At 33.8% G+C, this 14,488-nt stretch overlaps 1 protein-coding gene across 1 annotated transcript in view; it reads right to left on the bottom strand.

The window, feature by feature from the left end:
* LOC145268192 (uncharacterized) overlaps positions 1-14,488 on the bottom strand; it is a gene marked incomplete at its 3' end in the record, with an annotated part of 92,412 nt that overhangs the window by 29,404 nt on the left and 48,520 nt on the right. The window contains 2 exon segments of the mRNA XM_080123430.1: positions 2,002-2,172; positions 4,874-4,987. Coding sequence (XP_079979556.1) covers positions 2,002-2,172; positions 4,874-4,987 — 285 coding nt within the window.

Here is a 14,488-nt window from a genome sequence, read left to right as displayed (position 1 = left end):
GCTTCAAGTTACCGTGACAATTATCAGGTGAGTTTCTACTGCTATTTTGTATAATTTTTTATTTTGAAGTTATTGTTGAGACTTCAAAAAACATTGCAGCCATTTTTTTCTTGTTCTTATGTAACATTAGACACTTGTTTTTTTAACAGAATAAACATTTACAACACCAAAAATTTATCAAGGTCGGTAGAAGAGTAACTTGCCTTTGGTAACATTTATTTGTTATAAATTTGTTTTTTGACCACTTTTTCATACCTCTGTGGATTGTAAAACAAACCCAATAAAAGTTATTCTTTTACTTAACTGAATAAGTGATTTATGCGCTTTAACTACTTTAAAAGCGTGGTCATTATCGGTTATTCTTTTTCAATGAATTTATTTTTTAAAAATATTCTTTTCCTTTCCATAATTAAAAATTTATGCTTTCTAAATAACAAAAATAAAATGAATACTTTATGTTCATAAGTTGACGTTTCGTTTACAGATTTTTTGTGCACATCTCAGCACACAAAAATTCTCATGTTTAAATGCGGTTGCTACTGCTTTTATCGATTCATGCACAAAATGTTTTTATCCGATTCTTTTCAAATTTTAGGACAAAGAAATTAATATCTTCACTATTAAATAGCATTTGAACAGTTTCTGCCTTTACTTATCTATTCTAACTTTTGACTGGAAAGACATACGTGTTATGTTCAAATTACATAGACAATTCTTTCCCCCGATTAGTTAAAACAACTAGAAATGTCGACTGGTACAACTTCCGCTTCGAGTATTTATGCGAAGACACCCTGACCGCTTATTTGCAAAAATACTGCCAGCGAGCATGTTATGCTGGCATGTTTCGTTGTTAATAGTCAGATTTAAATAGTGATTTTCCTCGAATACACAACAAAAATATAAAAATACTATTTTAAAGTAAATTTTATTGTGAATCCAGTTATATAAGTTTTATTTTGATGGACGTAGGAGAAATGTACTTATTACTGACTATGAGTGTCAAATTAACTAGGAATGTGCACCTTGTCCAGCGCTGAACATTATGGTGTCTGGTATTGTTACTTGATATACAAGATACATGATAATGAGCATATTTTAAGAATTAAATTTACTTGCTTACTATCAATATATGATTTTAAGAATTAAATTTACTTGCTTACTATCAATATATGATTTTAAGAATTAAATTTACTTGCTTACTATCAATATATGATTTTAAGAATTAAATTTACTTGCTTACTATCAATATATGATTTTAAGAATTAAATTTACTTGCTTACTATCAATATATGATTTTAAGAATTAAATTTACTTGCTTACTATCAATATATGATTTTAAGAATTAAATTTACTTGCTTACTATCAATATATGATTTTAAGAGGTTTTGTCATTGAAATGAGAAAGAGGCTTTGTATGCAAATAAAACTATTGGGAGAAAGCACCTCAAACTATACGCCTTCTCTGCTTAAATCGCAAACAAATATTTTACATGCATATACTTCATGTAGTAAAACTGTTCTGTGGAAACAATAATGGCACAAAGAGAATTTTAACGCCAATTTGCTTTCTGGTAAGTTTTAATTACATGTCAAGTAATTTCCTTCTTCAGAGGAAACTGAAAGGCACTTTTGAGGGGAAATTTTACAGGAAGATGACCAACAGGAAGAAAAAGTTGAAACGGAGATAAACTTTCCAACTTAGAATTAAGAGACAAACCTCCAAGTGCATATGTGGAGGAAAGAAACAGGAAGTCATCCTTTGAAATTAATCTTCAATCTTCCCTACCTGTTTCTCAAGAAAAAAAGAACATTTTCAGAGAGAACTGTTCAGAGAGACCAAACAAGAAAACATGAAGAGAGAAAAAAAAGACAGAAAGAAATGGAGAGCTCACATCACTAATTAAATTTGATAACTTGAATTTTTAAATAAGAAGGAAGAGAGAGAAAGTATTTACTTGGATACAAAAACTAAAAAAAATATCAAACAAAAAAAAAACTAACTTTGCCAATTCCCATATGCTTCTTTGTCTTGGGATGATGATAAATCTTTATTTCTTCAATAGTTCCAAAATGTCTGCACATGTTTCCAAGAAATTTGCTGTCAATATTATCATTCAAGTTTGTAAATGTGACTTCATTAGGAGGTGGTGTTCCAATGTAGTTTTGGTCATACTGCAATAAGAGGAACAATCAATAGCAAAACTATACAAATTACGTACACAAAGTACATCAAATTACTTTCAATATAACAGGACTAACAGAACCTTCCAAACAAGAGACATTAAAATTTCAATACATCACACACACATACACACACGCATATATAAGAGCAAATAGTTAATAAAACATGTTAAAAACACTTTGAAAAAGAGTTAAAAACATATTTAATCTGAAAAGGAAACACTTAATAAGTGGATAGTCCTTAATCCACAGAGTTTTGAAGAAATATTTTCCTTCTCATCAGAGGGTAGGAAATTAGCAAAATGCGGGATCGGATTTCGCATACAAAAGTATTTGATGAAACTGCAAGTAAGTCAAAGATCTTACTTGATAACAAAAAGTGAAGCAGAGGGAATATGGTGAAGAAAAAGGTGATTTCACGGGAATGGATAGTCATGTGAAAGGTAAAGTATCCAATTATTTTATATATATATATATATATATATATATATATATATATATATATATATATTGGCTTTAAGAGTAAAAATAAAAAAAAAAATAAAAAAAAAGAAAAAACTTAATCACAGAAAAGTGCAATCGATTGCTTTTCTTTAATGTTTACACTTTGTTTTTTGGGGAACAAGTGGAAACACAAAAGAATTTTTTTTTTTTTTGCTATTTGTGTTTCCAGTTATCTGCACCCAAAAAATGTCAGAATAAAAAAAAAAAAAAGAAATTTTAAAAAAGCAAGTTGCAGTCTTCTGTGCTCATTATTTATTTTTTTATTTCTGTCTAAAACGAATAATTAATAGTAGAGCATACATAGAAACTTTCAGTATCAGTAATGCACCTGCTATGTTTCATGTTAGAATGTACAAATGTTTGAATCACAGTAAACACAAGTTCTTACTATCCATATTTTACACACATACAAAATAGAGATCGCTTGACTAGTGGAAACAAGAGTATGAAACAGAACACAGCATGATGTAAATTACTTTTATGAGGATTTACATAACATTGTTTTTCCGACAGTGTGAACCTTTTTACGATTTCATTATCAGTTCTTTAAATCTGTTTGTTTTTTTAAATAGGTCTTTGTAGATATTTCTAAATTTGAGTTTTTTCTTGCATACGTTTTGTTGGTCATCACATTCGGTTTCTCAGTATTAGAAAAACTTATGCAAGTTATTATAATAATCAAAACTACTGAATAATGATAGAATACTATTATTTTATGTTCAAGTCAATTTCTATTTAACCCATAGTTGGGACATTAACAGGTACTACCACTCCGGGTCAGAGTGGATCTGGGAGCAATGGCAATTAAAGGGTGGCTCCACACTCCCCAAAGCCCGCAAGTTGGAGCCTCACCATCGGATATAGTTTTATCCACCACCATTACCAACCTGGATGACATGCAGATGAAATATATACCAATATATCCAGCACAGGTAGTGAATAATGTCCATACCACCAACAAGCATATTGGTATGATGGTCATTGCCTCTAAAACAAAGATCCTGCTCCTCTTCTCAGCAGAGTTCCTATCAGCATCATTGTCGAGGAAGTCAATCAGTTCAAATATTTTGGCTCAATATTTAGCGGTCAGGGTATGAATGAGATTGCACTTCATATCAATTACACTCATGCAGCCTTCTACAGTCTAAACCAGATCACTCAATAAAATTGAACATACATCAAGCATCGATTCACACAATACTGAACAACTGAATACTTTTGTACAACTGTAAGACCCAACCTGATCCAGTACAAAGAAGATCTTCATGCACAACATATACTGCCTCCTGCATATCTGTCTCCCAAATAAAATCCTAAACCACACTACCTATTTAAGATGGAATACTATGGACATTAAAGAAGCTCTTAAAAGGGGATTGTTTATATTCTTCAATACTTTGAGAAAGAATTCATCCACAAGTTGGTAGCCCTCAAATCACATCTGTTAGCTAGAAGAAGCATAGAGATGGCCAATTGAAAACTTGAAATGAAGGATGAGAACAGTGAGAACAGACATAACACTGGTGGTTAATCCCAGAATGTTTGGTGTCCATTGTTGGAATCAGAAATGGCTGAAGTTAGTCAAAAACTCAGTTGCCAATCTGTGCGGGTGCACTGCCTTGATGCAAGATGTAATGAATTCATTTGCAGCCAGCTCAAAACCACCCCAAGTAAATGCTGTTAGTTTTGTAGAAAACACACACACACACACACACACACACACACACACACACACACACACACACACAATTCAATTTTTCTTGTTGATTGTTGCTGAATTATGAAATGATGGTTTGAACAAAACAATTTTTTTATTATTTTGAACGCTTACATTTTTCTACAATATAAAGCCTTCTTCAGAAACTAAGACATTTCAGATTTTTAAAAAAAAAAATAACATTCTTTTATAGTCACTTTTAGTTGACAATTCTTGTGCACACATACACAATAGTTTTAATACATTTATAACATCAGCTGTTTTATATTGTAAGTTTCTTTTGAGTTTTAATATTTAAAAAGAAATCAATTTTTTGTAACTTACTTGCCATAATGTCTTTTTACTTAAAAGACATTTTACTTTTGGTATTTTATTAATCTATTTCTGTTTTTAAACCTTTGTGCTTAATGGAATATTTTTTTATCATAAAACTTGATTGCATTATAAAAAATAAAAAATACAAATACTGACCTTGAATCTTGGAACATCCAAATCCATAACCTGCCTGCTTGACCATAATCGATAGCGTGGATTAGTTCTTGGATTGCTTCTTCTACGGGGATCTTTCAAATCTATTGATTCTCCCTAAAATAAATTAAGTTACTGTAACTGAATCAACTCATATACTATTTTAGCACAAATACTTTATAATATTTGAATATCATAAAAACAAATAAACAAAAAATAATCTGGGACTGCTTTCCTACCCATTACAACATTAGCATCTTCAAATCTAATGCCAACAAATACTTGTTTTGTTCATTTCTTTCGCTTTCAATCCTCTCATAATTTTCATCATTCAACTGATCTCATTTACCATTTCCATCTCAAATGGCTTTTGCCCTTGATAACTCATAAGTTAAAAAAAACATTTACTGCATTTTATAAAATTTCAATTTTATCACATGGTTTAACAATATGTAAGTACAAATCTAACAATAATATACACAATACAAATATGAGAAACATCAAATGAATTTAACTGAATTTATCTTGAAAACAAGTGAACACGATTAATTTTATTTTTATCTCGTTTTAATCAATGAGATATGTCAACTTAAATTTATACAACATAATCATGCTAACACACTGGTTCCTGTTAGATCACCAAAGTTAAGCAATGTTGAGCTTGGTCAGTACCAGATGGGTGACCATTTGGGAACACCAGGTACTGCCAAATTTATCCCAAACATAATATATATCTACTTTTGCTTGGTCTGCACTACATACCGAACCATAGCAGCTTTAATGCATGATGGTCTGAAACAAGTTTGCATGAGATGGCTATCCAATTGCTATTCCACCTTTGAAAACAACCGCAAACTGTGAAGCTAGGAGTTCGGACAAATTTTTCATGCTTGTAATCCACTTCCTCAGTTGCCCACCAACATGCGTGTGCACCCAGGAAGATTATCAGCCATTGGAAAGAAAACTTGGTTAAAATTATATTGCAATTAAAATTTATTAGAGAGTGACTAGTTTTTCTATATAAATTATTACTTATATTATTTGTTTTTATTTTTGTTTTTATTTAAAATTCGAAACACTTTGCTTATTTGTGCTTAAAATTAGTTTATTTGTTTTTATAGTTAATTGGGGAAAAAGGTGGCTGATTAATTTTAATATATCTAAAACCCTAACCCGACGTCTTTGTGAAGCACCACGTTTTGACATGCTCCTGGGACTGATCTTCACTCCTAATCTTAAACGGAACACATACGTCAAATCGGTTGATTAAAACAAGATTGTTGGAAAATGGTTGGATCATTCTAACACTCCAGCAAGTATCTCACTGCTGATGTAATTTTCTACCTGTATAAGAGACAGGTACATCCTAGGATGGAGCTGCTCAGCGCCCCTTATCTTGCCTTGACAAAGTTCAAAACCAGCTCTGAAACCTAGTAGGTGATGCCCTTTTCTCTTCCCTGCAACCTCTTTCCCCACAGAAGAGAGGTATGTCTCTGTTCTTTCACTATTTTAATGGGAAGTGCTCGTCTGAGCTCCAATCTATCATCCCCCCTTGCCAAACTTTCACAGAAACACTCGACTATCTACAACCACTATCAACAATTTCCCCTACTCTATTTATGCCTAAATCGAAAGTAGATTCCATGAACAAAGTTTCTTTCTAAGAACTGCCCGCCTGTTTTACTGGCCTGCTTTCCGGCCAATTACAATATGGAGGCCTTAAAGTCTAATGTAAACAGGTTCTTGTTGAGCCAACTCCTTAAATAATACAAATTTTACCCAATCTACACCATTAACGATTACTACATTATCATCTTACATTCATTAACCCTTATCCTCGAGTAGCCTTCAGGCCTTGATGAGTGGTAAATCCCTAGTAGAAAAAAAAAATTAACTAACAGAACCTGTAGAAATGTTACTTAATCAAAGCAAAAGACTTAGAAAACTCATGTTTCCAGTTCGTAAAACCAAATCCTTTTTCATGATGTTTCAAATAACTATATACATTAATGTGTATATCTACTATTAGGTTGGTGCAAAAACAATATCGTTTTTTTCATATGTTACTTTTATATATGATTTCTAAATTAATTCATTGATATATATAGCCATGTTATATATCATTTTAAAGTGCGTTTTTGCACTATTGAATTGTGTTATTCGTACTGTTCTCAATCTCTTTATTCATTTTTTTGCAGGCTTTTCGACAGCATAGACAAAATTCAACTCTGCACGATTTTCTTGTTTCAGTTCAAACTAGGCCGAAAAGCTACCGAAACAACTTGTGATATCGATGATGCATTTGGCCCAGGAACCACTAATGAACGTTTGCCACAATGATTGTTCAAGAAGTTTTGCAATGGTGATAAAAGCCTCATGAAGACGGTTGCAAACATCTGAAAGCCTTAATTGAAGCTGATCCTTGCAAAACCACACGAGAAGTTGCTCTTGAACTCGAGGTTGATCACTCAACAGTCGTTCGCCATTTAAAGCAGATAGGGAAGTCAAATTAGTTGGATAAATAAATTGAACAATAAAGAAAAACTGTTGTTTTCAGGTGTCTTATGCTCCTTCAGTGCAACAAAAACGACCCATTTCTCGTGCGGATTGTGGTGTGAGATGAGAAGTGGATCCTTAACGACAACTGGCGATGATCGGCACAAGCTCCACAATACTTCTCGAAACCGAAATTGCACCAAAAAAATGTTATGGTGACTGTTTAGTAGTCTGCGACTGATCTCATCCATCACTGCTTCTTGAATCCAAGCAAAACGATTATGGCGAAGTACTGCGTACCACTAAATGCACCAGAAGCTCCAACATATGTGGCTGAGATTGGTCAATATGACAATGACATGACAATGCTCACCTGCATGTTGCTCAACTGACCCTGCAGAAGCTGAATGAATTGGGCTACGAGACTGCCTCATCCACCATATTCACTGGACCTCTCGCCTACTGATTATCACTTTTTCACACATCTTGACAACTTAAAAATGCTTCAAAAGCCGAGATGATGCCGAATCAACCTTCAATGACTTCATTGCTTCCAGAACTCCGGATTTCTATGCTAATGGAATAAATAACCGTTTCTCGTTGGCAAAATTGTGTTGATTCTAACGGTTCTTATTTCGATTAATAAAGTTTATTAAGAAAGGAATTATGATCTTTTGAAGTTGAACATCAAAAAACATTTTTGCACCAACTTAATATTTGAATAAAATTTTAAGTAACAAGTAAATGTTAGTTTATAACTGAGAAAGCATTATAGCATCAATGTACTTATATGAATGCAAGAAATATATTTTTTTTAAAGGGAGGTAAGTAATAATGTCTGGAGGAAAATAATATTGATATGAATGGGAAAAATACATAGCCTTCACTAATCCTATCAACAACGTTAAATCTGAGAGGAAATATGAAAAAAGATAGGGACGTTTGTGCATAGTTGGCATAAGGAAAGCATTAAAAGTCATTGTACAGTCTGAGGGGTCATTAAAAGTTAATTTCAATCAAAAGTATCCTAGTACACCTTGTCAACTCTCCCTTACAGATAAAAGCATATCAAGCTGTAATAATAATTTCATCATTAGTACAGTAAGGTGGCCTGCCATAAGGAGATCGGTCTTCTTCGGTAGAGTCTCCAGCATGTGTGGAAGTGATCAGCTGCATGGAATCTAGACCTCAACGTCAGCAAATGTTGCCACATTGCAGTTGGCAATCCATTGGAGTTGCCACTTACTTTCAGCACTGCAGAGAACTCTTTGGTAGATGTTGACGAGACCAGAAACCTCGGGATGCTAGCTGATTCCACCTTTAAGCCTTCAAGTCATTGCATCCAGGTTGCCAACAAGGCAAGGAGTATCTGTTTTCTCATCAAGCACCCCTTCATTAACCTCACTCTGGAGATCTTCCTCCTATGTACATATCATTTGTCCAACCTTTTGAAGTATAGGATCCAGACGTAGCCGCTATACCTGGTTCATGACATTCAGCATTTGAAGCTGGCGATCCGGTCAGTGCAAGGTTTTCGTAACCTTCCTTACAAGACCTGTTTGCGGCGACTGAACCTTTTTCCACTGGAGCGTTGAAGACTGAGGTGGCAACCTAATTTTGCCCTATAAATTTCATGGCCGTTATGATCTCCCTCAAGATCTCTTCAGCCCAACACCCAATTATGGACACGACCTGAAGAAATCATTTCATTGGAGATTTTGACTAAACTGACGAAAAGCCACATTTTCCATCCACTGGAATAAACTGCCATATGACATTATCATTCGACCCAACACCGGATAGTTCAATTTAGGTGCTGGTCAACTGTATTTCTGACCGTCTAAATTCACAGTGCCCCGTCTTTCCTCATTGTTCACTTTCCTTTTGTTTTCTCTCTTCTTGTGCCTTTCTTAACAGCGACGAAACATGAAATTTTTCACCTATGCCGAATAAATTTTTTTTTAAATAGGAGTCACCACTTATCAAGGCTGGGAGGCCACTCGAGGATAGGGGGGTTAATGAGTGCACAGTAGTCAATGGGATAATATCGTAGTAATCGTTAAAAATGGAAATTTGGTCACCAATTACCCTAAGTGTGTTAAAACAACACATAATTGTCTAATTAAAAATTTTAAACGATTCTCAGATTATTAAGCTACTTCTACGTATTGAGATATTGCAAACAATTTCAATTGTTTCATGTTTTCGTTGTTAGTTGAACCGCGAATTTGGATATTTTATCTTCTCAGTTGTTTGATTTGTCTTTGAATGATTATATGTTCTATGACATCCAATCAATAATACAAAGGATCCTTTGGAATCCTGCCTAATATTACAGCATTTTTCATTGTGGAAGATGTATACATAGGAAGAATTCCTAAAAGAAGTTGAGTAAAAAATAAAATAAAAAATAAAAAAAACAGCTCAACTCGCTTGATCAAACAAAACACTTTAAAATTGTCCGAAACTATGAGTCTAATTTTATTGGACAGTAAATGTGAAAAAAATGAAATCACAAGAAGCTGGAATCTTAAAATTTCAAAATGTGGAAAAATAATGCAATTAAAAGAAACAAAAATATTATGATTTAGATCAAATTGATAAAAATTACTGTAAAAAAAAGTTGATAAACGCAAAACTGTGCCAAAGGCGAATGAATTGGTTGTCAGAGTTGACAATAGCATCCAATTGGATTTCAAGTGAAACCTGAGAGGCATTCAATTTTTTGGAAAAAAAACACTTTTCTCTTTCATCAGTTTCTTTAACGCCTGTCTTTCATCTAAATGAGAATTTAGGTTCCATTTCTTTAACGGATGCTGACTCAGCATCTCATAGTAACGATACAAAATGATGTCGACTTATTTTTCTTTGATAGACATGGTGGAGATTAAAGACTGGCAACCACTTTCTAAAGGTCTCCTCGATCTAAGTTCTTTTGAAATTTTACATGCGGATAAACCTCATTACGTCGAAGGGAAAAGAACAATGAGAAAAGGACAAGCCAAGATATTGGAAAGAGGAAAAAGAGAAAGCATTAACAGGCTGCAGAGATCAAAATAATAATTCATTCCAGTGTCATGTGAGGTTTACCTTCTGCATAATCTAGAAATGGCTGCATTTTACTCGACTGAAGCTTGGGCTGTTAAACTTAGACATGTTCTCACATCACAGTTAAGCAGGAAAATCAGAAAACGAACAAAAGATCAAAAATGCCCTTCAATAGAAACTTTAAAATAGGGCTGGAGTTTGATGTAAAAACCTCCTTGATACTATTCACTCAGACTGGACGATTTGTCACATATCTGTTATATAGCCACAGCAAACTTTTCTTTACCCTCCTCAATACATAGCGTCACAACACTTCTTTAACCATTGTCTCATTGCCAGCATATGGTAAAAAAAAAAGAAAAGAAAAAAAAGGGAAGCGAAATCTTAAAATTTTATGCAATTGTAATCTCTGAATAAATCAAGAGAGGGTAGGACAGTAGCCCTATATATATCTAAGGCTTTTGACAGGGTACGGCATGATGACTTTTTCAGGAAAATCAGATCATATGGTATCACTGGACGAATACTTAACATAATTAAATCCTTCTTAAATAAGAGAAGAATCCAGGTTGTCATTGACAGTCATACATCTAAATAATATGATATAAATGCAAGTGTACCTCAAGGGTCAATCTTTGAACCTTTATTATTCCTAATATTCATAAATGACCTCCCTGATAAAATTGTCTCTGAGATGGGTATATTTGCTGATGACACCACGGTCTATAACAAAGATGAGAGGAAAACGAATGAACCCATATCTAAGGCAATAGCAGAAACATTAGAGGAAGACCTCCAATTTTTAGTGGAAAAAAGTAAAAAATGGATGGTTACATTCAATGCTGCCAAAACTAAGCCTTCAATAATTACAAGAAACCTTCTCAAACACTAATAGCTAAAGATACATTACCTAAAAAGTACTTCTTCCAAACTCCTCGGCTTAACATTCACAGGGAACATGAGTTTTTTGGGTTTTTTTTTGTTTTTTTTACAAAGGAGTCACCACTTATCAAGGCCCAGAGGCCACTCGAGGATAAGGGTTAATAAGCATACAGTGGTCAATAGAACAATGTCGTAATTGTTGGTAGTGGAAATTTGGTAAATTGGATTACTTAAGCAGAATGGCACATCAAGAACTTGTTTACACTGGACTTGAAGATGACCATATTATAGTCAGTTTGAAAGCAGGCAAATGGAAGAGAGTTCCACAGGTGTGCAGTTCCAAGAAAGAAACATTGTTCATGGAGTCTACATTTAGGTTTAGGCACAGATAAAAAGTGGGGGAAATTATTGACAGTGTTTTCATCTAGACGAGTGTTTCTCGTAAAAGTATGGCGAGGGGGGACCATAGATTGGAGCTCAGATGAGCACTTGCCATGAAAATAACGATAAAGCAGAGAGAGGCTCACAACGTTTCTTCTGTAAGAAAGAGGTTGCAGAGATGAAGTCTATTTTGAACTCTGTCAAGGCAGGATAGGTTAAATTCTTTGAACTGTACTCCTTATTTGCAATCCTCTAATCGTATTGGCCTTAGTAAGTGGTGATTCATCAATAAAAAAAATCTTTTTATTTTTAATTCTAGCAGTTTTCAATTCAGATGAAGCCTGTGGTCTATCTTAAATTAATGGTCTACTTTTTATATGTGGTCTATCTTAAATTAATGTGGTCTATCTTAAATTAATGGTCTACTTTTTATATGGAACAGATACATCAAGAGCATTGCCAAGCCTGCTGCCAAAAACGTGAGCTCTCTATCATGCTAGAAAGTTACTTACACTTGAAAGTATTCTGTAGCTCTACAAGGTCACCATTTGCCATATATGGAGTATTGTTGGTGCATGTCTCTCATTCCTGGACAGGATTCAAAACAGTCGCCAACCTGATAGGTTCTGAACTGTCCCATCAACAAAATGTTGCATCCTAACCTGTCTGCCTTACAAGTATTTTAATCGTAGGTGGATGCTCTGACAAACTACAAGGTACAAGCTTTTGTACCCCCTCGGCATAAATACCCCTGACAAACGTAACAAGCAGCAAAGTCCCACCCCCTACTCAATATTACAATGATGCAAAAGTATAAATGCTTCTATCTTCGATAGACATCATTTAATCATAATTTTAGTGGTGCCACATTTTCTCTGGGATAATCTGCCTATTGTGTGCAATAAACCTGTTCCTCGAATGCCTTCCTTGTATACCTTAGTCTTATTTTCATTATAGAAATTCAGTCATAAGAAAGTTCAGAAAAAAAGAAGTTTAACATTTACTAGTGATTTACAATATTTATTAGTGCTCAAAAGTTTTAACGATGGGAGACGATTAATTAGGTGATAATTGAGCGGATCAGTTTCTTCCATCTGAATTCTTGAATAGTGATACCACAGAGCCAATTTTCCAGCTATCAGGTAAAAATTCAGTATAGGATCTGTTGTAAAACTTGGAAAGAACAAGGGTTAGATCAGCAAAGCATTTCTTTATTAGTAAATAGGGATAAACTATCAACAATTTCCCACATGTTTCCTACTACAAGGCCCACATGCTTTGGAGGTGCCTAGGTTTTTTTTAATATCATAGATATGGGAAGCAGTGATGATCAGATTATCAAGTGTAGCTTCTGTCTGCAAAGGAAAATTTGGGAGGGAGTAGTTTGTGGTATCTAAAGTGGAGTTAAAGATGAACTGCTGGGCACGCAGTTCAACCTTTTTGGGGTGCCATCCAGGCTGCATCATGGTTAGATAATGAGGGAATTTTGATTGTCCATTATTCCCTACATCATTATAAATTTTACAGAAATCGAGAAAACATTTTTTGTTCTTTTTATTAAAAAAATATCAATATTTTTTTAAATCAAAACACATTTTTTTATGCTAATCAGATAAATGCTAATCCAATTTGGAAAAATCAAAAGTTGAAATTTCATCCAAATTTTGACGACGTTTAAACCTAAAAAACAAAAAAAAAAAACAAAAAAAAGCAGTCGCAGCAAATGTGCAGAATTGTGACTGTGCTGCCAACAAGTTCTATCTGTACACTTTGTCACTCCTGCATCACAATAGGACTACGAATATGTTTGACAGATGAGATTGCACCTTGCACATGATTGGATCATAGCGACTACCGTTTTTACTACACACATGCCACTCCAGGATTATAATCTGGCAATATGCCAAGGTAAGATGACTGGTAAAGACTTTAGCATCATGGTTTCATTTTCCTAAAGGATTTACCCTAGACCTGACTAAGGAGCTGCATCCATTTCGATTTTGAAATTAAAGTGATCCTTTTCCTAGATAGACTAACGAGATTTATCAATCGAGAGCAAACTGTTTTTTTTTTGGGGGGGGGAACTAACCTTTCACCCCTTTTCTGGTCTCTTTCAGTAATGTTTGGCATGAAAAAGCTAGGAGCTGGATATTGAACTTGGTTGTCAAAGGCTTTTTGATATGCTTATCATTTGAGATTATTAAACAGCTAACAAAAGCTTACACACACACACACACACCATATAATCGGTTTCGAATTTTATCAAAAGTACAGCTACACTAAATACTTGTAGACAGTGAAATGCGAGTCTGAATGATTATTTTAAATAATATATTTAGATGTCGCCATATATAATGTAAGGGAGGTAACTCCCTCATTGTTCACCATAAATAAATGAACACTGCCCATATTGACAAAACAAAATATGTACACATTTAGGAGCAATAAAATGTTCACTAATTCTGGCAAGATTATGTAACCCAATCAGATTATGGTAACTGATTGCAATTTCAAATACATCCACGCTAAAGAGCAGTAGACAATGCACATCCATAGACAATTATTTTATAATATAATCATTAAGTTTGGATTATATGATGATTCTAGTTTAATTATGAGTTATGTTCCTCCTCTCTGGCTTCATATGTTTTTGATTTGGTTTTATATTTAGTATATTTCTTTTTATAATGAATTCATTCTCCTGCGAGTTTCATTGAATTATGTTACTATTTCAGTAAGAAGATGGTTGATTGAGGATTTAATTTTTTTAATTTCATGAGTTAACTATTTAAATAAAACATTCCAGGATTC

Source organism: Euprymna scolopes, chromosome 43, assembly GCF_053919585.1.
Source record: "Euprymna scolopes isolate OS-2025 chromosome 43, ASM5391958v1, whole genome shotgun sequence".
NCBI lineage: Eukaryota > Metazoa > Mollusca > Cephalopoda > Sepiida > Sepiolidae > Euprymna > Euprymna scolopes.
Note: the sequence above shows the minus strand (reverse complement) of the source record. Positions and strands in the feature narration are given on the sequence as shown.